Source organism: Hermetia illucens, chromosome 3, assembly GCF_905115235.1.
Source record: "Hermetia illucens chromosome 3, iHerIll2.2.curated.20191125, whole genome shotgun sequence".
NCBI lineage: Eukaryota > Metazoa > Arthropoda > Insecta > Diptera > Stratiomyidae > Hermetia > Hermetia illucens.
This window is the reverse complement of record NC_051851.1, coordinates 40,534,895-40,562,318: the sequence shown is the minus strand read 5'-3', so window position 1 is coordinate 40,562,318 and position 27,424 is coordinate 40,534,895. Positions and strand designations below refer to the sequence as shown.

Sequence of the window (27,424 nt, the reverse complement as noted above, 5' to 3'; positions counted from 1 at the left end):
CGTAAAATCTTCCCTAATTAGATCGATAGAGCAATGACCAAATTTTTAGCGTTAAATTTCTTTGAAAAATAAGAGAAGAAAAAACTACACTCATACCATATATATAGTTGCCATTTACCCCTTGGTGGGATATAGCGCGTCAACCACACCTAAGGGCCATCATTTGCAGTTATCTGAAATGCATTTCGGCTCCTCCCAGAACTTCCCGAAATGCCCGGCCTCCTACTCGTCGGCCATCTTGGGAGTGGATTTCATTGCATGGCATTGTCAACAGGCCACCTCTGCTCTCCGATCACATCGTCTACGGGTGACAGGCATGTTCATTTGAAATAGGCAACGATGATTAATTAATCGTCAATCGATTTGTATATCTTGTATATCTTTCTACCCGCGGTGACACGCAACTTAACGTCGCATTTGCTACCTTATCTAAAATCTGGGAATACAGTAATCTTAACAGCAAGATCAAGATAGCACTGTACTGTGCTAATATTGTTTCTGTTTTGCAAATACATGGAAAGTTACCTCCAGTGGTATTTAAGCTTTCGTCTACACTTACCGACGTGTCTTCGGGGTATACTGGCCTGATATTATTGCAAACATAGAACTTGGTCGGCACATGTGAACAAGTCGATCGGAAGGCCAAAGTGGTTTTGCATAGGTCACTCGTTAAGGATGGGTCACAATTCCATTACTGGCTATGCCATGTAGTGGAACCCAGTCTCCCAAGATTACCAACCAGTGGCTGGCCCGAGGAGTATTTGGCCAAGAAAAGCAAAGGAGAAGGGTGAGCGTGATGGGAAAGAGTTGAAGGGCATTTCAGTGGACCGTGGATGAAGGCGCGTTGGTGTGGTTGACGCACTATGCCCCATCAAACGGATGAACCATATCATCATCATCATCAACAGCATAACAACCGGTATCCGGCCCAGGCCGGCCTTAATAAATTTCGTCGTTATGTAGGCTATCGAAACGTCCGTCCTCATGTAGGGGGCTGAAAATTCTTCAGAGGATTCTTCTCTCGAACACAGCTAAGAGTTCGCAATTTTTCTTGCTAAAAACTCAAATCTCCGAGGAGTACATGTGGACTGGCAGGATTATTGTCTTGTACAATAAGAGCTTTGACCCTATGGTAAGGGTTTCGAGTGGAACAGTTTTTGTAAGCTGAAATAGGCTATGTTGGCTGCCAACAACGTCGTATATGTTATTATTTTCGACCCTAAATACGGGAAATTATCAACGGTCTCGAAGTTGTAATCTCCTATATTTATTCTTCCCGTTTGGCCAGTGCGGTTTGATGTTGTTAGTTGGTTGGTTTTTGGTGCTGTTGCTCGGATCGTTCCTCCCATGATGCCGATATCGTCAACATAGGCCAGTAGTTGGAAGAGGATCGTACCCTCCGCATTTACCTCAGTATCACGGATCACTTTTTCCAGGGCCATATTAAAGAGGACACATGGTAGGGTATTGTTTATGTCGAATGGTCTCAAAAGTGATCCTGCTGCTTTTATTTGGCGTCGCATATTGGTCAGAGTCAGCCTAGTCCATCAAATCAATTTCGTCGAGATACCGAATTCTCTCATGGCCGTGTACAGTTTTACCCTGGCTATGCTATCATAGGCGGCTTTAAAGTTGATGAATAGATGGTGCAACTGATGTCCATATTCCAACAGTTTTTCCATCGCTTGCCGCAGAGGGAAAATCTGATCTGTTGCTGATTTGCCTGGAGTGAAGCCTCTTTGGTATGGGCCAATGATGTTCTGGGCGTATGGGGCTATCCGGCCTAGCAAGATAGTGGAGAATATCTTATAGATGGTACTCAGCAACGTGATCCCTCTATAATTGCTGCACTGCGTGATATCTCCCTTTTTATGTATGAGGCATATTATGCCTCGTTGCCAATCGTCAGGCATTGATTCGCTGTACCATACCTTGAGCACAAGTTGATGAACCACTTGGTGTAACTGGTCGCCTCCATATTTAACCAATTCGGCTGTAATTCCATCGGCTCCTGGCGACTTATGATTTTTTAGCCGATGAATTGCACGGACTGTTTCTCCTAAACTTGGTGGTGGCAGTATTTGTCCGTCGTCTTCAGTTGGCGGGACCTCCAACTCGGCGATGTTCTGGTTGTTCAGTAGCTCATCAAAGTACTCAACCCATCGCTCTAATATGCCCATTCTGTCGGAAATCAGATTTCCCTCTTTGTCTCGGCAGGATGAGCATCGAGGTGTATAAGGCTTCATCCTGCTGACTTGTTGGTAAAACTTCCGCGCCTGGTGCAGTTGCTCCCTGTACTTTTCTAGTTCACAGACTTGTTGGTTCTCCCAGGCTTCCTTTTTCCGTCTGTGAAGTCGCTTCTCCGCTTGACGAAGTTCGTGATAAGTCTCTGCGCGTGCCCGCGTTCTTTGAGAATGCAACATTACTCGGTATGCGGCATTCTTCCATTCCGTTGCTAGCTTACATTCATCGTCAAACCAGCCGTTCCGACTCCTTTTGCGGCTGGGGCCAAGTATATTTGTGGCCGTAGCCATGATAGCGTTCTTCAGGTGGTTGTGAAGATCATTTGTTGATGCTTCATCTCCAGGTCCTCTGTTGACTGCGGTTATTGCGGCATCCATTTCCCTCTTATAGGTGTCGCGGAGGGTTGTGTTGTGGATGGCTTCAGTGTTCACTCTCACCTGATTGTCAGAGGGGATTCTAGGTGGTATTGTTATTCGAGCTCGGAGCACCATGCCAACGAGATAGTGATCCGAGTCTATATTGGCCCCCCTATATGTTCTGACATTCATCAAGGCTGAGAGGTGGCGGCGTTCGATCAACACGTGGTCAATTTGGTTGAAAGTGGTCCCGTCTGGAGAGGCTCACGTATGTTTGTGGACCACTTTCCGCGCAAACCAGGTACTTCCAACAACCATTTCGTGTGACCCTGCTGATTGAATAATCCGCAGTCCGTTATCATTTGTTTTTTCGTGTAAGCTATAGGAGCCAACGTATCGCCTGAATACGGGCTCCTTCCCTACTTGGCTGTTAAAATCCCCAAGTATGATTTTGATATCATATCTGGGACAGGCTTCGAGGGTTCTTTCTACTGCCTCGTAGAAGGTATCCTTCTCCGACTCTGCAGTCTCCTCTGTAGGGGCGTGAACGTTTATGAGGCTTATATTTCTAAACTTGCCTCGCAAGCGCAGAGTGCATAGCCGTTCGCTTATGCTTTCAAAGCCGATAACAGCAGGTTTCATTTTTTGGCTGACTAAGAAACCTACTCCGAGCACATGGTTTACTGGATGACCGCTATAATATATGGTGTAGTGGCTCTTCTCCAGGAAACCGGTCCCTGTCCATCGCATCTCTTGCAACGCTGTTACATTAGCCCTATATTGGGACAGGGTATCGGCTAGCTGCTTATCAGCTTCATCTCTGTACAGGGAGCGCACGTTCCATGAGAAAATGCGCAAATCGTTGTTCCTTTGTCGTTGCCGGGTCCGTCGTTTTAAAATCCGTCCTATCCGAGGCTCCTGTTGTGGCTTCGTAACAAGTTGTTTTCCATGTAGGGTTGTCAGTCCTACCCAACCCCCAACCTGGAGGACCAGTTGGTACAATTTGTCCCGTTTTTAGGCGCGGGAGACTCGCCTTCATCTTTCTCCGTCTGCAACTTTTCGTCAAGAAAGAGCTCCCAGCGGTCACCACGTGGAGGTGGAGATAGGGTTTGGTAGTAGAGCTGTTGGTGTTAGTTCAGCAGGCATTTCCCAGGTTTTATGCTCCATCGTGGGTACCAATCCACGTTTCGCCCCGGGACCTATACTACCCTTTGACCACCAGAGAGTTTAATATGCAGTCACCAATCAGTATACCTACTGTGATCCGAAAGCTCTTCTCGCTGATATTTAAATAATCTTTGGAGTTCTTAAGTTCCTATCCCCTATAAGCACCCTGGACTGTTCCATTCCTGGCAAGTTCTCCCAGCACAGTTCAGTTTCTGACTTCACAGAATGGCTCTGACCCATGCAGCGAGGTTCCTGCTCCTTACCTTCCCAGCTCATCCGCAATTTCATTGCTTTCTAGCCCAACGTGGACTGAAAACCAAAATATCCAGACCTTATTGAGCGAGTCGAGCATGTCCAATCTGTTAAGGTATTTTCCTTGGGCCAATAATCCCGGCACCTGTTCCGTCTGCGCTAAGGGAACCGTCGGTGTACCACGATCTTGTCATGTTCTCCCAGTTTACCCTATTGTTCCAACGTGTTGCAGAATTGGGATTGGAATGAACCCTCATTGTCATATTATCCTTTCGTATCACTAATTCGGGATGCCGCCTAGCAAAAATATCAACTTTCATTAGATTTAGACAGCTCCCCTCGTTAGTGATCCCGGACAATCTGAAGATCGCTCTTCTTGCCTTCATCTGTATGTGCAGATGGAAAGGAATCAATCCTTGAATGTCCTCATGCCCAATGATACCCACGCAAGCCAGTCTTTGAAGTTTGTGTAATTACCTGGCTGTTGTTTTGAGTTCAGTTCTGTCTGCCCAGACTACCGCACCATAGATAATGATTGGCCTTACTATTGTAGTGTATATCCAGTGTAGCATTTCCGGGGCGCATCTCTCTCAAGTGAATAAGTTTACGCTTCCTAGTGAATGGTACTATTGACTTTGGCTGGATTTTTGCGCAGCCTCGCTATCCTGCACCAGTTACTAGTGATCCTCTTAGGGGTTCATCGATGGTAGTCCTCCTCACCTAATGGACAGTGACAGTAGTCTTCATGATATACCGCGACCATCAATCAATGGTTTATTTCGCGTTTCTCTTGCAATGAGTGGATTTCTGTGCATTTCAACAATTCTAAATACGGAACAGCTGACCATTCATATCTTCCATAATGATCATCCACTGGTGTACGCGCTATACTACTGAGATGTTTCCTAGACTAAATCAGCAGCTTATAATCCTACCTAAAATCCACTTTCATCCATGTGGGGTGTGTCAGCATCAATCAATCAAAAACGATAGAATAATATCACATGGGGAAGACGAATGCCCTCAAGTTTTATGATCTTACCTCACAAAGGCAACTTCGATAGAACTCTTGTTCAGGCTGGAGAGAGCGATTATTTGAAAATCATTGCTGCGCAAGCAGCAGTAGCAGTAAAGTTGTCTAACACACTTCAAGGCCTGGGTTTAAGTTGAACTGCTGGGCCATCGATTATCATTATTAATTGATTATTCGATTAATACGTTTTATCCTTCTTCTCAGTTTAATTATAGTGTAAGTCTAAGTTACCTTCAAAGGGAGCTACAGTATATAACAAAATTGAAATGAAAAAGCATAAAGAAGGTAGTGGAGGAAGTTGAGGCATGTTGGCAGGATCCGACGATGATGACGCGTAGACGTGGTTGACGCACTATGTCCCATATACGGGTTCATAATAGCCAAATCAAAGGAACGTGAAAAGAATAATCAAACAAACTAACTTATTATTGATACCATTATCAAATTTAGGAAATTGACCCGATAAACTTCCAAAGATATTTGCGTGTGCAGAATTTATGTTCCATCAGCTCCCTAATTCGCATTAATTTACAAGAAGTTTATTCCTACTATCCCACTTACGCCCAACTACAAAGCACTTACAAAAGAGAACCATATGGCCATTTTCAAAACTAGAATTCCCACTATTTTACTTCCTGTATTACCGCAGCCTTTACGCACAGCTAGCTTAGACCACTAAAATTAGAAACAGGATCATCATGATAATGGTGATAATTCACGTGCTTTCAACACTTTGTGATTCCAACATACTTTGGAAACATATCCTAATTTTTGCTGAAAATTCAAGTGTTCGATATCTATTTTTCTAGTTAAGCGTTGGACGTGATCCAATTATCTGGTAAACATATGGCAATCGAAGACAGAAAGTTTCATATAATATTCAATTTAGTGACGGCATTAAAATACTAAAAATAGAATAAAAAGGAAGGTCCGTGATTTTTGATTGAAAATAGCCGAAAGATGATTAATGAAATAATCTTGGAATTTTTCTTTGATTTTATTTCCAGCTGATGATAAAGTGACGATTTCTGCTCAAGAGCGCGGTAAACTTGATTGGAGTCATCATGCATTCCGCCTACATATGGTGGGCTGCTCTTTATATGGTCTTATGCTCAGGTAATGTTATAACCTTTATATGCATTTATATTCCTCTAGAAAAGCCTACCTGTTATCTGATTTCATGAAGGTTAAGCTGAAATAATTTAACACCAGTTCTGTAAGACAATTTCGTAATATTGTACACCTACTTCAGCTGAACCACTTGATCTGCATATCATAGTATCAATTTTTGTGGTTTTGTACGCCACAAATCAGTTTTTATGCCACACTTCGATATAATAGAATCGATTGCATTTGAATATGGACTAACACGAGAAACGGAGATACGGTTCTACGGGTAACCGAACCCCAATGTATCTTAAATATCTTGCGTTGTATATTCTACTACTTACAATTTTATATTAGATTTCTAGTGCTATCGCGATTTAATTCAGAATTTCAAGATAGAATCATTTTTTTTTTAAATTTACAATTGTATTTTTTTCCGAGTGATAACATCTTTCATGTTTCCTAATAAAAATAAACAAATTTTCTAAGTTGAAAAATTCAATTGATTAGACTTAGACATTTACTTAAACACTATGTATACATACATACGTATACGTACATTTTTGACATAATTGTGGAAGAATTGTGATTAAGAAGAAATTTGCATACGGGAGGAGCACACGTTCAACCAATTGTTAGAAACAATAATAAGTCTAAAATTTCGATAATACATATGTACATATATCTCTCGAAAATATGTTAATGCATTTGCAACCCAAGTATTCGTGTTTCATCAAAACGAGGTTCACTTTTCCGATGTGCTTTACCTCGTTGCACAAACTTCCTTTGCAACTCCATACATCGTAGGGTAACTTCAACTTTTTCAGAATTGTCATCAATTCACAACAATATCAGGTCATCTCGAAAAATTATACCTGTTCCAAAAATTCTCCAAAATTCAAGAATTACAATTTCAGCATACTTGCAAACGAAATGGTTCCACGGCATACCATAGCCAACAGATTATCATTTAAGGTCAGCAAATACGTCAAAGGTGCTGCTCTGTGAGTTAGGTATCCAGAGTCCCCAGAATGCTCCCGTTCCCCAACTCGAGCGAGATGGGGGGCTCTGGTTAGTACTCCTTTCCCTATTGTGGTAATGTACTTTGTACTCTGCAAAGCCAAGTAGTAGCCGATACAGATGAACAGTGAAGATTTCCGATATAGAAGAAAAGGATACTTTCGATGAGGAACACAATGCAATTCAGCAGAGGATCCCAAAAGGTGACATTATGGTCATCATGGGTGATCTGGATGCCAAGGTAGGTAGTGGTGGAAGGTGCTCAGACATGCGATGAGGAAACACGATCGACGAGCGGAAAAGATTGATGGCTCTATTAGCCGCTGCGATTGCGAGCGTAACACGATAGAGCTCCGATACCGTAATGTGGCCCGTTGCAAATGGGAATTTGTTATCGTGCTGGTAAGGGAAGCGGAATATACCGCAGAATGCAACGATTTGAGAAATGTTTGCCGCATCACGAAAAAACTTGGATGTGGTCGCAAATTGTTTGATGGTCCTGTAAAGTGTGTTAATGGTGCACGATGACGAATAGCTGAAAAAGTGAAAGGAACACTTCACCACGGTTCTTAGCCTTATCACATCCGGTGAAATTTCGCTTTCTCCAAAGTGAAGAGAAATTGCACTCAAACGGAGTAAAATCGCTGGGATTCACGGTCTCTTTATTCATTCAGTTATTCATTGTTGCAACTGCGCCTTCTGCAGCTCTTACTTGATCGACAAAAAACAGACAGGTTTCCGATCTGGTTCATCTTGCATTGACCAAATTAACAGAACAGTGCGTAGAATTTAAGTCTTCGCTTCACCTGTTCATCATCAATTCCGAGAAGGCTTCCGATAGCGTCAACAGGGAATGTATCTAACGTGCTCTTCGTAGGAGGAGGATTCGGTACATCTTCTTTTTCTTCAACCTTTATCCCGTTCACAAGTAGGGTTGGGTAGTCGTGATCGGTTTCACCATTTGGTTCTATCAAATGCCTGATCTGGATGCAATCGCGAGGTTTTTAAATCCCCATCTAGCCAATCAAGCCACCGTTGCTTTGCCCGGATTTTTTGTCGCTTACCATTTACTTCGATGTTCAGACCATTTTTGGCAAGTGAATTATCGTTAGCGTGAATTACGTGGCAATACATCGAAGACGCCTCTCTCGCAGTTTTTCCACGATTGGTGCAACCTCATATCGATCGCGAATATCCTCATTTGTGATATAATCAAAACGTGTCATGTCACTCGTCTAACGCAACATTTTCGTCTTCATTATCATAAGACGCCCTTCATTGTCTTTTATAGTCGGCCAACACTCAGAACCATAGAGACTGATAGGACGGACGATTTAAAACGTTCGTTGATACCTCGATCACAAAGAACACCAGTTGTGGAACACCACTTCATCCAGGTTAGATTACCGCGTGAAGCAATTTCATAACGCAGTGTTCCATTGGCTGATAGCATTGACGCAAAATATTTAAATCGCTCAGTTCTGGGAAGGCCACCGCGGCTGGCAATGATTGTGCCTGTTTCATGGGCATCGGTCGTTAAAAACTCAGTTTTATTCAGATTCAATCTTGCTCAAGATCATTTTTGCTAAAAGACACTAGGAAGCAAAAGTAAAGCAGTGTATAGGACACAAGACGTTGGATGTCCCGTGTGACGGTGTCCATAGCAAGAACAAAGAGGAATGGTGAGTGGGTGCTTCCTTGATAAACACCAGCAGAGACACGAAGCGATTCTAATACACCTGCCACACGTCCAACTTTACTTTTCGATTCGTGGTAGAGCATACCAGATGAGTTCATGTGGCACACGGTCAAACGCTTTCTCCAGATCCAGAAATGCAATGTAAAGATGGCGATGTTTATCACGGTGTTTCTCCATAAATAACCACGCAGCGTGTATTGTGTCAGTAGTTTCACAGTTCATGACAAATCCGGTTTGATTCACGGTTATTTCAACAATTTCGCGAATACGGTTATCAAGAATTCGTTCAATGATATGGGAGATCGGACGGTAATTTGGACATTCTGCTGGACTTTCTTTTTCCATATTGGAACTAGAGTACTTTCTTGCCAGTCAGATGATGTTCTACCTTCCTGAATACCCTGATTAAAGAATTCGCTGAGTGACAGTGTGGGTGACAGCAATCGCTTTCTTTGTTTTCCGGTTGGCATTCTTATAAATTTGCATTTGGCGAACGTTTTATCGTTGAGCCTACACAATGACGAAATCTATGAGCGATACCATGACCGTCCGGTTGTGGATAAAATCCGGATCAATAGGTTACGGTGGGCGGGTCACTTAATCCGTATGGATGAAGATGATCCCACCCGGAAAGTCTATAAGGGCAATATCTATGGTAGGAAAAGAAGACGAGGCAGACCCTGCCTAAGATGGAGCGATGGCGTGGGCCAGGACGCCAGACAGCTTTTAGGGATATCGAATTGGTGGACCTCGGCGCAAAACCGGGATATCAGGAGTTCCTTATTAAGGCAGGCCTACACCGGATACCAGTTGTTGCGCCGTTGATGATGATGATTTATCGTTGAGAAAGTTGTGAGAGAGGCGTTTCTTTTCACGGACCTTCATTTCAACATTGTCATTCCAAAGCCCCAACACCGTAGTGAGTGTGTGGACTACCAAAATAGAGAAGTTAATAGCGATTGTTATCGCGTTCGCATTCAATGTCACAGCTTTTGGCACCAGACCATCGGGTTTCTTGTAGAGCGCAGATATGAATGCGCCTTTTCTGCAGGGCTATTGCGAATTCCTCAATCTTTCCAGTAAGAGTGCCAATATTAAGCATGCATATTTGTTTTGTTCGAACTAATTTACTTACGTCCTGACTTGCAGTAATAATTCACCGAAACATTTAATTCATTGCTTTAATTTGCTCATCTTTCCTAGTAAACTAGGTAATTACAACAAATTTTTCGCCCAATACAGCTACTGCATGATCCAAAATCCATTATCACATTATACACTCATATCCCCCCGCTGTTCATACCTCGAAATATAATTTTGATGTCATGCCTGCGACGGACTTCGATGATTTCTTTCACTGCCTCGCAGAAGGTGCCCTTTATGAGGCTGATGTTTCGAAATTTATCTCGCACACGAAGAATACTTGGCCGTTTGTTTATATATCCGAAGCCAATAATAGCTGATTTCATATCTTGACTGACTGGGAAACCCACCCAGAGAATACGGTTTACTGAACTACATTAAATAGTCATTTTCTGCAGCAAATTGGTCCCCGCCCAGGGTACTTCTTTTAAAGAACTTATATCAACCTGATATTGGGTCAGGGTGGCGACTAGCTGCTAAACTACTCTTTCTCTGTACAGGGAATAAGTTCTATGGGAAGATGCGCTAATCGTTTCTGCTATTCCTTTGCTGGATATCCTGTTATATTCGTGGTTTGGTAGCAGGTACTTTTCAGAATAGAGTCGTTAGTCCTACACAACCCATAACCACTGCTTTTATGATTTTATTTACAAAAGCTTCGCCTTTATTCCTCTCTGCCAGTAATTTTCCATTGAAAAACAATTCTAAGCGATGACCACTTGTAGGTGGAAATAGGATTTGGTAGTTTTTTTTTTTTTTTTTTGGGGTAGGGTAGGAGAATGCATTTACGCACACAGTGTTGGACTCCCGTTCGGTACGTTGTCGGACTACCAACTAAACACCTCCCCATCGTCAGAGAGCTAGCCTGGAACCGTTTGTCACATTACTTCGGGCCAGCCCCCGAACTCTCCCGCCTTGCGGAGCCTTCAAACCAGGGAATTCCTTTCACCAACGGGAGGGGAGAGGAGGAAGGGAACTGTCAGTTCAAGGAGCCCCCTGCCATCCGGCTCCTCCACCGGTCGAGTTCTATCTTCTTAGCAACGAGAAGGGCCCGAACGTAATGGGCAACACAGTTCCACCTGTCAGCAGTCCTCAGCATCTCTTCCACAATGTTGTCTGGAGAGAGATCCCCTGTGTTTCCACAAGAAAAAAAAGTGTGGTGGGCATCGTCCACAACTCCATTGCAAAACACACAATCCGGAGAACGCGCCTTTCCAATCTTGTGCAGGTAAGACTGAAAACTTCCATGCCCACTTAAAAATTGGGTAAGGAAATAGTCAGTCTCACCATGCTTCCGATTCAGCCACACACCTAAGTTGCCGATGAGCCGCGCAGTCCATCTGCCTCTAGTTTCATTTTGCCAAGAGCGCTGCCACTCGTCTAGAGTGTGTTGCCGTTCTTCGCGAGCAACCACCTCCCTTGGCTCATCTCCCTTGCGCTTGTTTATGGATTTGGATTTGGTAGTCGAGCTGCTGGTATTGGTTCATCAGGCGTTTCTCAGGACCTACTTGACGCCTTGACTCCCACTCTTCGATAAAAGTACCGAGTATCCTCAGAATGTTCCTTTTCTCCAATTTGGACGTGAACCCCAGTGATCCGCCATTAACAGCAATCCTATCTCTGATGCAAATCAAGTTCCTGCAGCCATTTTCTAAATCAGTATATGCAAGTATGATTGGCGTTAACACCTACGTGGAGATAATATATCAATCGCGCCTACACGCCATTACCTCCGTTTTAACTCCTTCAAGGACTTTCTGATAAATCTACCCTCTTTCTTTACTATTCTGCGTCGCCCCAGTGAGAAGCTCCTCAAGGCTGCAAAATAAAATCTGATAGAAACAGGATCAATGTCTGCCTGTATGTGAATTTGCTCGTCTGAAGACCATTCCCTTGTGGAAAGTGGAACGGGCTAGTGTACGCTTATGATATATACTTTGGCTAACGATGCTTTATTCCGAAAGTAAACAATCACATCAATTTGACTTAAATCCTTGGTATTGAAAACAGCACAAGGCTGTCGTACGAAAAGACCAACTTCAAATTTCACTGGTCGTAATGGAATTTGTATCGTCAGTTGACGTCGGATAGGAGTCGACTCATCTGTGAATGAGTACCTGAGTCAAATTAGGGTAATAACCTCAGGCGAGCGCAATACTGACCATATTGCCTCCTATAGGGAACTATAATCCTGTAATGTACCGTTACGGACTTGAATGAAGTGCTCTAACACACTTCAGGGCTCTGATCCAATTGCATTATTGCACCAACGATTATTATTATTATTAAAAATAGTAACGTAGGTCCTGGACAACTACCTTAGAAATAATGTTCTAATGCGACATGCTTTGTAACCATACCAAAGCGCATATTGGGCAGGAGTGGAAGTGAAACTCCTCTGTATCAATTGACGGATGTATTACGCAACAAATATTAATTCGAGCTCTTTCATCATCATAACCAACGGCGGAATCTTCAATATCCAATCTAGACCTGCGTTAGTAAGGAACGTTAGACATCCCGGTTTCGCGTCGAGTTCCCCGAAATACCATAGATATCTCTGAAAGCTGTTCGGGGTCCTGGCATACGTCATCGATTCCTCCGAAGCAGGATCTACCACGTTTTCTGTTTCTACTATAGATATTGCCCTTATAGACTTTCCCAGCTGGATCATCCTCATCCATACGGATTAAGTGACCTACCCACCGCAACTTGTTGAGCCGGATGGTACCGCTGATAAATTTCTTCATTACATTCGACCGCGGCTAAGAGTTTCGCAAGTTTTCTTACTAAGAACCCAAATCTCCGAGGATTACATGGGAGCTGGAAAGATCATTGTCTTGTTCAATAAAAGCTTCGACCCTATGGTGAGTTTCTGTAAACTGAAATAGGCTCTGTTGGCTGCCACCAACCATTCGCGGATTTCGTCGTCACAGCTGTTATCTGTAGTAATTTTCGATCCTAGATAAGAAAAGTTATCAACAATTTCAAAGTTTTATTCTCCAATCTTTATCGTTTTCATTTGACCAATATTATTCACTTTTATTCTGTCGTTGTGTCTATATATTTCGGCTTGGCTTCATTAATGTGCCGCCCAAGATCTGACCTTCCACATTGGTTAAAGTAGATTTAGTCAATCGGCTTTGAAGTCCAAGAAAAGATGGCGCAACTGATGGCCATTTCATCGCTTGCGCACAGGAAAAATCCAATCTACTGCTGATTTGCCTGGAGTGAGGTGTCCTTTGGTATGGGCCGATCATGTTCTGGGCGCATGAGGCTATCGGACCTAACAGAAAAGCGGCGAATATCTTATAGATGGTACTCAACAACGTGATACCTCTCCAATTGCTGTAGTGCGTGTACAGATTCGGTGTCCCACACCTTGAGCATAAGTTTATGAACTGCTGCGTACCTTCATACTTTACCACTTCGGCTAGAATTCCAACGACAATGTATGATTCTTAAGTCGATGAATTACACGGACTATTTCTTCCATCATTGGTAGGGGCAGCATTTGTCCATGGTCTTTACTTATCCCGACCTACAACTCGCCGATATTTTGGTTACTGAGCAGTTCATCAAAATACTTACTCCATTGCTCAAATATACCCATACGGCTAGATATTGGATTGCTCTGCAAGATGAGCACCGGGGTTATATGGCTTCATCCTGCTGACTTGTTGGTGAAACTTTTGTGTCTGGTGCCATTGATCCCTGAATCTCTCGAGTTCAAAGACCTGTTGGTTCTCCCAGGCTTCCTGTCTCTGTCTGTGAAGTCGCTTCTCCCTGATTGTATGACTATTTCCTTAGACACAAGGAATTGGATGATTTGTATCGTATAATTTCTAGACTGTTTCAATGTCAAAGAAAAGAACGAAATAGGAAAAGTAGTATGTAAAGGTGAATGGTCTAAATGGTCCAATAAATCTAAGAATCTCAGAGGGTAGGTACAGAAACTCGAAGAACGAATAGTAAATATTAGCAACTACAATATTTCACTAGTTTCATAAGTTGAAGATTTAAAATCCACTTAAAAATCCAATAATTTACAGAGATGAAAAAGACTAAGTTTTGAAACCAGCAGTTGCTATAGAGACCAATCTTCCAAAAAAAAAATTTATGTGACCATGCATTTTCTTTATTCCAAGCTTGACTCTATTGATTGATTTCCCGTTTTTATCCACAAGTTGTTAACGATCAAATGCTGATAACTTCGCACCAGAATTATTGAGAAAAACTAAGTTACCATTAAAGACGCAGCCTTCTCTGAAACAATTTTAAGTTGCAATCTATGGATATATTGGAAAATGATGCTCTTAAGGGGGTCATCCCGCGTGAAGGCCGTTTTTTTTGCCTTTTTTGAAAAATTATTTTTGAAGACTGGATAAAGATAGAAACGTAATTTTTTGACCATATGTTTATTGATATCTCTAGTATATGTGACCATTTTTTTAGCTTGATATCGTAGCTAGATTTTGGAATACGTGTCAATTTATGCACCCTCCAAAAAAAGGTGTTTTTCTGCTGCCGCGCTGGAGGGCACTGTGTTCATCCAAGGAAAAAAACTAAACGGCATTTTAATGTGGACAATATTCCACGGTCCGCAAACTAGGATAATTAGAAAATATTAAAAGGTAAATTTTTGGTGGGCTTTTAAACTTAATTTTTTGGATATTGGTGTTTTTTTACGGCTTTTTTATGAATAAAAAAAAACGACCCATCCGATTGCAATTATCCTAGTTTGCGGATCGTAGAAATATGTATTAAAGAAGTCGTGAAAATTTCAAAGAATTTGGTTGGATAGATTTTGAGCTATGGTGGCAACCGATTTTCAAGATGCAGTTTCGAGAAAAACGCATTTGAAAATTTAAATGTGATTACCAACAGTAAAATTTTAACTCACCATTAATCTTCTATACCTGGTCCATTGAGAGCACCCTCCGTTTCTTCAAAAAGTCTTGTAAGGCCGATTGTTGCCATTGCCATTGAGAATGCCATGAATCCAACTACAAGCCAATGAATCCTTCATTGAAAATAATTACAGCCAGAAAAGTGGCTATTTCTACGACCTTGACCCCAGAATGAAGGTGTTTTGGAGCGAAAGTCCAGATCAATGCATTTAACGGCTCATTGTTATTCTGGGTCTCTCGTGACAAATCTTCGTAGATTGGTTTGATAACTGTTTGAACTTCTTCAGTCGAAGGTGCCTTCTCGTGGAGGAAACTATACAGTTCTCCTTTAGTTTCCGCTTCCCGCCATTTGCACCAACTGTCCTCGCCTGCTGGACAATTTTGATGCTGAGAATTTTCGTCTGTAGAACATTTATGGAAGAAAGTTGCCCAAATTTCGACGAATAGCTAGCCCAAAAAATGTAGTGAGGTCGTTAATAACCGTATCAGTAAGTTTTCCAGTCCCCTTTCCACCAATGCCTTTGTGATTCTTTTTGTATTTCTAAGCCGCGTTCCCATTCTATTCTCGACATGTCCTAAGCATTGCTTTTTTACTACTACGTATATTTTATTATTTGCAGAAATTCGCAGAAATACCGAAGGAAACTCCAGCAAAATCCAATATACAATATACAAAACTTGTCGCAATTGGAACATCCATTTTCATGCTTGCTAAAAGTCTCTTTGCTGATGTTGATGCGTAGTCCTTTTCCTTCTCTGATAAGTATCGATTCCCATGAAATACTCGTTTTTTAGTGCGAGAATGACGTTGAACGTTAAAGCGATCTCCCTTCGTACCATCCATTTAAAAAAATCACTGAACATACAAACAGCACAATACTTACAACAAAATATAGCTGAGTATAGCTTGAAAGCCTTTAGATTTATACCTGTGTTCGAATTTATAAGGCTCAGGTAAAAAACTAACAGTTAAAAAAAAGATTCGATGCTCTTTCTCATCGAGTACTCTAGTCGCGGCTGCAAACTCCTTACCTGTTTAACACTGTAATTTCTGAACGACTCGGAATATCGGAAAATCCCTTTGCCCACATATTCTCCACTATATATTGATACAATTCATGCAAAAAAATCGTTTTCTCCAACCCGACACACGGGATCACCTCCTTAATCGTGATCAAGTCACCGAAACCTTTGGATTACTTTTTCGTGAAGCTAATACAAGCTTTGTAGATACCCTTTATGGAGGGATGATCACGGGAATCATTAGGTTCACGAACATAGAAAGGCTCCAATGGAAATTAAGGTCCAATCTTTCTCCAGCACGAAAGTAAAAACGCATAATTGATAGTATATGCTACACTGAACTGGCCTTATCAACAGTATGTGGAATTTATATTTTTCCAATTCCATTTAAAGCAAGAAAGGCGCAAAATGCCACATCCTTTATCGAAATGAAGTTTCATAATTTAAAGGCTGAGCCAAGAGTGCCTTTATTGTCACTATTTGTTCTTATGATTGATGATTTTCCTTATTTTGCCTGGCTAAGAGTTATGGACAAATTGACAATTACTTAAATGATACTTTTTAGTCCCTCTATGAAGTCCTTGACTTTCGTCAGAGGACCTAAATTTGAAAATGTAAGCACAGGCAGACTAACCCAAAAGAACTATGTACGAGTATAAGGATTCTTAACTAAGTCTTACTTGTATCTAACATACATTCAATGTTTTATTTATTTTTATTTTCGCCAAATCCAGAAGATTTTGTAATTAGCATAAATGGAAAGATATATGTACATTGTATATTCTTTCTAGATCATTCAATATTTGTAACAGAAAAAAATAAAAACAAGGTTGGCTCGATTAAAGAACCTACGGCACATTGAAAGAAACAGTTTAGTTTTGAATTAAATCAATTGAAGTTAAATTTCCGGTAATTAATACAATTATTTCTTCCTATATATGTATATGTTGCCCTGTAAAAACGCCTACCTTGCAAAGTATCTTTTTTGCTCCATTTTTCAAAGTTTCAAATTTGGTCATCTCTAAAACTTGAGCACCGTAGTATGTACTGAACATCCTTCAAAGACCTTACAATGAAACCCAAAACAAAAATTACTTAATTTATGCGATTCGCTCGACTAGATAATAACAATCTACTCATTGTTTCCCACATATATGGATTTAAAAGATGTTCTAATTTTATTTTCAGTTCTATTTTCTGAATGTTTTGCGGCGAGACTCACCGGAATTGAACGTGAATCGTGTAGCTACAGGAAAGGCAAAGTGGTGAGAATATTTATTTTTATGATGAGCATTGAAACAACTTTTTATCTGGCAGATAGAAATTTGCAGAGACATTTCTGAGATTTATATCTGCCATGAATAAATCATTTGGGCGATTATTTATTTTTTTCCCAAGAAAAGCAATTATTAGTGATTATGATACATAATTGTAAACGATTTCCATGTGGGCAGAGAAAAACATGAGCGAAAAGCTATGAAAATATTTTTTTTGATTAACCATAACACAATTGTAAAATATTTATAATATTAAGCTTGGCCTAGTTTGTGCTCTGGATTATTGCCAATTAAATGTCTAAATATTCAAACACATCCAGAATTATAACTATAAACATTATCTAATCAGAAAACATGATTCCATGTAATAAATCTTATGTAGTAAATTATTTCGTACAGTGCGAAACAACTTGTGATTGATGAAGATGTCTGAAGGAAAGTGGTGGGCATACACATGCTGAAGACAATGTTGTTTTTACTGAAGAAGAATTACTGTCAGACTTGGAACGTTCAAGGAGGATTTGAATGTCGATCTAAATCACTTTGATTTTTTGTGAAACATGTTTGCAATTTTTAAGCTTTCTGAAAACAAATTGGAAACAAATTAGAGGGAATTGCTTCCTGGGGAGGATTTATAGAACAACAATTAGGCTATAAAAGAAACCTAAAATAAAGAAGTTTAATTTATCAGTGCCACGCCAATAATATTTGACCTGAACTAAAGTGTAATTAAAGACGTCTTAAGCTTTATTCATACGATCCAGCAGCTAGCATGTCCACCAGTACCCGTGTCAGACACAAAAGAGTACTGATTTATACGATCCAGCAGCAAGCGTTCCGGATCCACACAGGCACACCACGGCGTGGGTCACAATTCTTGTAAAGAATATTTTTCCTCGTTCCGCAGGAGGTCATTCTATATTAAAATATACCTCCCAAGAATTCAAGCATAATTTACGGCCATATAAAGCGATGTGTAGAGTATAATGCGAACTTCTATTTTATCTGTAGTTTTACCAAGATAATAGTGTTGTGCCAAATTCATTTGTTCCTTTTTCAGCTGTAAATCTATTATCAGCTTAGATAAATGAACGAATGATTGCAATGTCATGCAAAAAGAACGGTAGTTCTATTTATGGTTACCAATTTTACATGCACTCATTTTTCAGTAGTTTCCATTGATGAAATCATTGGTCCAAGAACGAAAAACTTGCAGAAAGTCTCACAGGGATGCTCAGAAGTGCGTGCATGCCCAATGATTATCTTACACCACACAAATTTAAGGCGGTAGACGAGTGTTCTTAGCTTCTACCATGCCATGTCTGATACGCTACGTGGTGGATCCGGAATGCCTGCTTCTGGATCGCATGAATACCCTCATAGTAAATGTGTGGAATAATTATTTTGTGTCTCTCACGCTACCTGCTGGATCGTATGAATACTTTCGTCCGTGCTGTACTGGATACGCTAGCTGCTGGATCGTATGAATAGAGCTTTAATCGGCACCAATCTATGAGTCAACGTTTGTTGGAAAATGCTGGCATTATACAATTATATTTATACTTGATCATATTATTTACGAGTATCTTAAATACAACGGTAGTGCCATATTAGTCATGTATTTGTTACTGTGTACATCAACATCTGAATCAGCGGACAGGCTTTCTCTCTTCACAATCCCTATCATTATTATGGAACTATCGAAAAACTGAGGAAGGTACTTCTTTCAATGAAGTTCTGCTTTTGAAGTCGTTTGGGGCAAATCTTCACGTCGGGGTCAAACACGTTTGCATTGCACATTCTTATATCCGATACACTTCTCATCACCAGTTATCGTCCTTTTCAAAAAAGGATCGTTTTCTTAATATTTGAGCTGCGTATTGCAAATATCAATACGGACTGCCAAATGAACTTCTTTGAGTTCATGGGAAATCCTAGTATTGAGCTTGATTCTTCTTTGGATAGTAGTGAACACTTTTTTGACTAACCTTTGATATTTTTGCAATATCTTACGTAGTGTAACGTCATTTAATAAACATATATAAAAGGGGTCCTTTAGGCCGAAACTGTACGCAAAAAATTGAACCACCTTTTACTAATCCAATAATATCACTTTGGAATCGTGTCGCACTATGTTGCTCTTGCAATATGCTCCAACACTTAGACACCATATATTAGACTTACATCTATGATGAAACTTACTAAATATATGAAATATTGGGTCATTTCGTCCTTTTCAGTCCCTTGGGTGTTGATAGCCGTACCCCCTGATTTTCACCATGTGTTAGTTTAGCGCAGATAGAAGTCCCTCCTCTTCTGAAAAAACAGCAAATATGGTGCCCTAGCGATCTTGAGTTTTTTCATAAAGTTTTTCACCAAACGGTATGAGTTTAAATATCATAAACGCTCACAGGATCATATCGTTGGATAGATTAACTTTATCAACAGAGAAATATGTAATAAGAATTAAAGAGCATATTCTATGGCCTAAAATAGCCTGTTTCGATTAAGGCAGTCCAAACTCATCCTGCCATCGCAAGGATAGTAGTTAAAATTATCCTGGAACGTATCAAGGAACATGTCGAAAGCTCAATCGATAGAGAACAAATGATGTCACTCTCTGTCACATGCTGCATCAAGTTAAAATTGCTCCTTTCTGGTTTTGGGCAGGATAAACTTTACTTCAAAGTTTGTTTGGTTTTGACAATAAAAGTTTGGTGGCTCTGCTACCTACCATTGCCATTGATAGCAGCATTAGCCGATTTTACTGACACTCCAATTGCTGGGTTCGGTCCGGGTATGGGGGAAATTGAAGCCTCTTTTGCTAAAGCATCCCATATTTTATTTCTCTCTACACCAAAGTGACCAGATACCCAAAGAAGTTTCACCGTATTGGCTTCTAAACTCCTGAACAATTTTTAAGGTGACCGAAGGACTGCTCAACGCGCTCAATGCAGCTTGACTCTCGCTACAGATTGCGATGCACCTACCATCGTCAATCATTTAGGTTACCGCCCTCAGGACCGCATACAATTCAGCCTGAAAGACCGTTGCATATTGTCCCACGGAAAAAAAGCCCACTTCTCGTTTTTGTTCGAGAGGTGGACTCTTGCTCCAAAACCCTGTTCTCGTTTGTGAGCCACCGGCGTAGAAAATGTGAGCGGATCCTAGCACACATTCTTCTATTTCGTCCCAGTTTTTTCGCCGTTTGAAAATAACTTCAGACCTTCAACCAAACAGATGTATGGGAATCCGAGAATCAGAAGGATTCATTTCTTCTAATAACTCTTCCAATTCTCTGAGCCCCCACGTCCGTTGTTTCCCCATAGATCTATGAGTCATGAGCTACTCTCATTGCAATGCTCTGAATAAATAAATCCAAGGACTGCAAAATGGGTAATGCATTTGAAGCTACGCCGGATCTTGTGATCATGGCACTGGCAATACTCAGACACAGAGTTCCCTGCAGTCTCGCTAGTTTACAGCGAAAACGTTTTCTCTCCTAACCCATCACACTACAGATACATTATTATTCTATTAAGGGGAAGTCGCATCGCGTCCTTAAAGAACTATTGTGCCCCTTTTACTGGTTATAGTGTACCTATTAATCATAGTATCTCAAGCAAGCCTATAACCATTAGGCATTTTAGTATATTCCCTACTTCCAGATCTTTCAACTTTGCATCTGTTATTAAGTTGTGTCAACGTACTTTGCACTAGTGCCGGACACTGTCCCAGAGCGTGTATAAAAGTTTCATCACACTCCGCACAAAGCCTGCAGGCAGTGTCCCTAGATATCCCTAGCTTCTCTAGTTGATAGTTTAGCCGACAGTGACCATTGATTAATTCCCTCAACCATTGCTCTGCACTTTTAAGGATTTTGTAAAACAAAACCTTATTAAAATCAGTTTAGTGTCTGGCTGTCTCTTTTTTTGTTCAGGAGGTGGAAACTTCAGAAGACACTAGTCTAGATCCCCCAACAGCGTGTGGGAGTTTCTCCCAATAAAACCACCTCCCATTCCCTCCCTGCCCCGCAGAACTACCATAAGGTATTACATCACGGTGCGGAGTCAGCTCATTCTAACTTAGTCATCTTTCTTCTATACGCGGCGCACGTGGCCGCGCTTTTCTCCTCTCCTCCGCCTTTCGCAGTTTAGTTTGGATAGATGAGATCATAGAATTGACCGCATCCCAATTTTCTTGATGGTAGCATTTTCGGCACCAGATTTTCTGGTACCAGCACTTCTTTGAGTCTCCTCTAAATTCCTCCTTTCTTCTACAAATCTCGGACCGTGGAAGAATGCATGGTCTGGGTCCTCTGGGACTCCATCGCAATTTGGGCAGTCGGGTGAGATCTCCAATTTAAACCTGTGCAGGTATTGGCGATATCCTCTATGCCCCGTGAGAAACTGGGTGAGATTATAATTAATCCACTCCTTGATGGCAGGAATGAGCCTTTGAATCCACCGACCCTTTCCCGAGCGTTCCCACCGCTCCTGCCATCTATTTATGGATTTCTCCCCCTCAGCGTTCTTCGTCTGCGATAAGAGAGAGCTTGGATTGTCTTGTCTGTCTGTCTGTCCGTCACACGCATTTTTTTCGGAGACGGTTATAGCGATTGACACCAAATTTGGTAGAAAGGTGGGAACTGTGAACGCCCACGCATACAGTGAGTCACATACTTTTACGTTCAAGGGGAGGTCCCCATACATGCAAAAGGGAGTGTAAAGTTTTTGTTCATCCAATATAGTCATGTGCGGTATCAAATTAAAGGTCTCCGTTAGCACTTTTCGAAGCTGGTCTTAGTTTTGATATTTTTTGGGAAGGTGGGGAGTGTGGGGGGTTGAAAGTGATAACATACATTTGCTAGTGAATGGTACTATGATGGCTAGATTGATATGCAGTCCCACCTTCCTGCACCAGGCACATTCTGTGTGCGATGTGTTGTCGAATACTCCTTCGATATCCAAAAACGCACCGTCCTGCCCGGTAAGCATGTTGACACTGATGTAGGGGATTACCCTTTAGAACGTTAGTTGACCTTCTCCACCATTTTGAGTACGAACGATGTTAGGCAAATTGGTCTGAAAGATTTAGAATGAAAAAGATCCTTTTTACTAGTTTTCGGAATAAAGACCACTTTTGCCCGCCTCCATGCGCTTGGTATATATCCCAGGGCTATGCTGGCATTTACCATCCTCGGAAGAGGCTCTAAGATGATTTCTAGGCTTTTCTGGATTAGTGCTGGGAAGATGACATCTACTTTTTGTTGAAGCCTGGTTTAGGTTTGAACTTAAGACGGATTTCACTTGAATATAACTCATGTCGTGTTTGCGATTATATATAAATAGAGCGATTACCATCTGCCGCTACTTTCGCCTACGTTGCTCCCAAGGCAGAGGTAAGGCACCGTCTGCTGAGCTGCCTTTGCCCTGGAGGAAACCGTTAGTCAAGATTTTTGATGCCATATATTATTAGAAAAGCTGCATTCCATTACCAGCTCTCCTGTCTTTGGCTTATTCTGTTAGAGACAAAGGAGAAGGTTCTGGCAAGTATGATTAAGCTTGGGCTCCTTTCTCCTTTGAGGCTGGAGCTTCCGTCTGCCGCGCTGCCCTCTTCTGTTTTCCAGGCATATCGGATCCAGTTGGCTTTTCACTTGGGAATGCAAAATGCCTCGCTTAGCATTCAGAGTATTCAGCACGATCGCAATGCTACTTCTAGGAAGCCTCTCTTGGATCACTTTGAAGGTGTTTTATACGATGCTAGTTATTGGTACGAGTCACTAAAACAAAGTTCTCAATTTTACCTTGTGTAAATTGGGGGATTTCCATAAAATACTCGCTACGAGTGCCCATACGAGTCGAATAAATAGAAAGCAATAATATTTACCGGAGAAGGTTGGTTTAAAATAGTTTTTGACACTAGCACTAAAGGAGACTGATTACCACACTCGAGTAACACGTATGAGTGATTAATTTGGTCCTATTGAAATCGTTTATAGTACGCCTATACCTGGGAAACACTTGACTCCAGTGCTTCCCACAATGAAACGTACGATTACTAGTGGGGTGTGAAACCACCTTTAAGCTCCTCATTGCAATCCTCTGTATCGGGAGCGTCCGTTGGTGGGTAACTTTATAATACTGAGAAGCTCCTCATTATGTTCCGGAATCTCGCAGTCAATAGTCTGTTTCATATCGGTTCCCACAATATAAATACGAGTCTAGCAGATTTACATTTATTTCCGGTGAAGTACAATAATTACTTACGGCAGAATACAATAATACAATTACGCAAAAGAAGAGGAGTAATCTATAGAGTCCAACCATCGCTTAGCCCCAGAATGTCCAACCTACAGATTTCCCGATAAAGTTAGAGTAAGTGAGCGTTGTGGGGAGCATAGAGAGACTTACTACCTTCTGGGGTCATAATTTTCCGGCTTAATATTAAGTACTATTATTTTTGGTGAAGTTTGTTCCACTTAAATTCTTAGACGCCTAGATGATGTCAAGCGATCTTGGGACCGTCTATGACGAAAATTATCAAACATTATTGTATGAAGTTAGATTTGTGTCCAAAACCCGAAGAATCAAATACTATAGAACCAGGTAAAAAGACTAAATCCCGATCTATGTATAGAAAATATACGTAGATAGTATCTGAAAAATATTTAGATTGAATCAATTATATAATATATTTTTCCAGCTTCAACCTGTCAGCGTAAACAGGCTCCGATTGCAAGAGTTACGCGAACAAATGCTAATTCGGGCCACAATTGAAGGACCCGAAATAGATGCTTACATCATTCCATCCTATGACGAACATCAAAATGAAGAAGTTGCTGAAAGGGATCAACGTTTACAATATTTGACAGGATTCACAGGATCCAACGGTATGGCTGCTGTCACCGCAAAACACGCTGCATTATGGGTCAACGATCGCTACATTCGCCAAGCAAGTGGCGAACTCAATTGTGAATGGGATTTATTCCATAGCGCTGGAAATGTATCTATCTTAGATTGGCTAGGAGTAAGGACTTCACTAAGGTTAATGGTAGTTCTAGTGATTATCGAATCCTATTTTGCAGTCAATGCTTAAACCAGAAATGAGAGTTGGAGCTGATCCCCATTTGATACCATTCGCTGTATGGAGGCAATGGGAGAAGGAGCTTTATTTTAAACACTTTCTGTATTTAGTGAAAGTGAATAATAACCTCATTGATGTCATATGGGGCGCTAGCAGACCGCCTGTAGAAGATAATCGAATTCGAGTCCATGAAACCAGATACTCAGGTGAAAAGTGGAAATCGAAAATCACAGCTCTCCGTTCAACGCTACGTAATATGAACTGTGATGCCATGGTTGTGACTTCTCTACCAGAGATCGCCTACATATTAAACCTGCGTGGAAGCGACATTCCCTACACCCCCGTCTTCAAGGTAAAATGAATCAATAATTCTTGATATTTAGGACAATTTGGAAAACTAATTCAGTGTAGGGTTATCTAGTAGTGGCACATGACCGGATTATATTATATACACATGAAAATAAAATGCGACTGGACGTGGAAATACATCTTGAATCTGGATTTTGTTACAATGATATGTGTGTTTCGTAAGTAGAAACTATAAAGTAAGTCCTGCGAGCAAATTGTTGAAAGGAAGTCTAATTTCAGAGTCAAAGATTATCATGTGATCTGGAGAGACATCCGTACATTCTCTCAGCTCTGGAAGAGAGTTCTTATTCCAGCTCATTGTATTTTCGATTTGGGTGCTTCAGAGGCTATTCATTCAGCATTTAACAGGACTATCGTTTATGAAGCCATCTCACCGATAATATTTATGAAAGCCCAAAAGAATTCAGTGGAACGTGCTGGGATGCACACTGCTCACATAAGGGATGCAGCGGCAATGTGTGATGTTATGAGCTATCTTGAAGAAAGGGTAAGAGGTGTTCTCCTTCCGTAGCTAAATAAATATAAAACATTTCTAACAAAGATACCTTACCTAGTTTGCTCTAGGAGATGCCTGGACGGAAATGAAAATCAAACGGGAAGTAGATCGTTCGCGAAAATCACAGGATCACTCGGAGGGTTTGTCCTTCAGTACCGTCGTCGCTTTTGGTCCTCACAGTTCGCTTCCATATTATGCCCCAAGCAATATAACAGATATTGAGGTAACAGATGAAAGTACCCTGGTTATTGACTCTGGCGGCCAGTATTTAGATGGAACAACTGATGTAGCGAGGACATTCCATTTTGGGGAACCAACTGAAGAAATGAAAAAGGCCTACACGAACGTTCTTGCTGGAATTATCCGTTTATCAACTCTCAAATTCCCAGAAAACATATGGCCATCAGAATTGGATGCTTTTTCAAGGTAAGTCTATTTGGTAAGATTTTTATCCTCCTATTTTACTTAAATATTTGATAACTCTTAAGATACCAATGCGTTAATTTCTTGAATTAAATCACTACACGAACTTGATATGGAGTTTGTTGACTGAACTTTAGAAAATCATGAGAAGTTCGTAGAGAAAGTGATATTTACTTTCGTTGAATTATGGCTCCCTCTTCCCCCTTCCTCTGTTTTTAGCTTAACTTTTTAGAATTGGAAAGGAGGGCCAGGATAACAAGTACGTCCCCTGAAAATGGGAGAATAAAATTAATTCAAAATAGCTTCAATCACCGTAGGATCAATCGCTCAAGACTTATTTTCGCAGACACCAACGGATTGCAGACGCAATTGGCTGTCATATGTATACTAATTGACAGAGTTTGAGGGCATTGGTATTGAATGCAAAAGGACGAAATCTAAAAGTCGTTGCACGTACCTTCAATACTTGGGCCATGGAGTGGGGAGGTTGGCTTATGAATGCAACAGTTAAACGTTATATTGGCTAATGAAGGTGAGGTGAACTCCATTCAGGTACGAAGGTACATTTGGCAATATATATAATTTAATGAGAAGCAACCTTTTATGGAATTTTATTCATCATCATCAACGGCGCAGCAACCGATATCCGGTCTAGACCTGCCTTAATAAGAAACTCCAGACATCCCGATTTTGCGCCGAGGTCCACCAATTCGATATCCCTAAGAGCTTTCTGGCGTCCTGACCTACGCCATCGCTCCATCTTAGCCAGGGTCTGCCTCGTCTTCTTTTTTTACCATAGATATTGCCCTTATAGACTTTCCGGGTGGGATCATCCTCATCCATACGGATTAAGTGACCCGCCCACCGTAACCTATTGAGCCGGATTTCATCCACAACCGGACGGTCATGGTATCGCTCATAGATTTCGTCATTGTGTAGGCTACGGAATCGTCCATTCTCAAGTAGGAGGCCAAAAATTCTTTGGAGGATTCTTCTCTCGAACGCGGCCAAGGGTTCGTAATTTTCCTTGTTAAGAACCCAAGTTTTCGAGGAATACATGAGGACTGGCAAGATCATAGTCTTGTGCAGTAAGAGCTTTGACCCTATGGTGAGACGTTTCGAGCGGAACAGTCTTTGTAAGCTGAAATAGGCTCTGTTGGCTGACAACAACCGTGCGCGGATTTCATCATCGTAGCTGTTATCGGTTGTGATTTTCGACCCTAGATAGGAGAAATTGTCAACAGTCTCAAAGTTGTATTCTCCTATCCTTATTCTTCTTCGTGTTTGACCAGTGCGGTTTGATGTTCTTGGTTGATTCGTCTTCGGTGCTGACGTTGCCACCATACATTTTGTCTTGCCTTCATTGATGTGCAGCCCAAGATCTCGCGCTAATCGCCGCCTGCTCGATATGCATGAAGGCAGTTTGTACGTCCCGGGTGGTTCTTCCCATGATGTCGATATCGTCAGCATAGGCCAGTAGTTGGGTGGACTTGAAGAGGATCGTACCTCCTGCATTTACATCAGCATCACGGATCTCTTTCTCGAGGGCCAGGTAAAAGAGGACGCATGATAGGGCATCCCTTTGTCGTAGACCGTTGTTGATGTCGAATGGTCTTGAGAGTGATCCTACTGCTTTTATCTGGTCTCGCACATTGGTCAGGGTCAGCCTAGTCAGTCTAATTAATTTCGTCGGGATACCGAATTCTCTCATGACCGTGTACAGTTTTACCCTGGCTATGCTATCATAGGCAGCTTTAAAGTCGATGAAGAGATGGTGCAACTGTTGTCCACATTCCAACAGTTTTTCCATCGCCTGCCG

At 41.3% G+C, this 27,424-nt stretch overlaps 1 protein-coding gene across 1 annotated transcript in view; it reads left to right on the top strand.

The window, feature by feature from the left end:
- The window catches only part of LOC119651553 (xaa-Pro aminopeptidase ApepP), a 38,504-nt gene that overhangs the window by 1,881 nt on the left and 9,199 nt on the right, over window positions 1-27,424 (top strand). Inside the window, exons 2-8 of the mRNA XM_038055185.1 lie at window positions 6,060-6,168; window positions 17,143-17,219; window positions 23,937-24,260; window positions 24,319-24,669; window positions 24,729-24,844; window positions 24,906-25,173; window positions 25,241-25,608. Of these exons, the coding sequence (XP_037911113.1) occupies window positions 6,117-6,168; window positions 17,143-17,219; window positions 23,937-24,260; window positions 24,319-24,669; window positions 24,729-24,844; window positions 24,906-25,173; window positions 25,241-25,608 (1,556 nt within the window). The 5' untranslated portion in view covers window positions 6,060-6,116. The remainder of the gene's footprint in view (window positions 1-6,059; window positions 6,169-17,142; window positions 17,220-23,936; window positions 24,261-24,318; window positions 24,670-24,728; window positions 24,845-24,905; window positions 25,174-25,240; window positions 25,609-27,424) is intronic.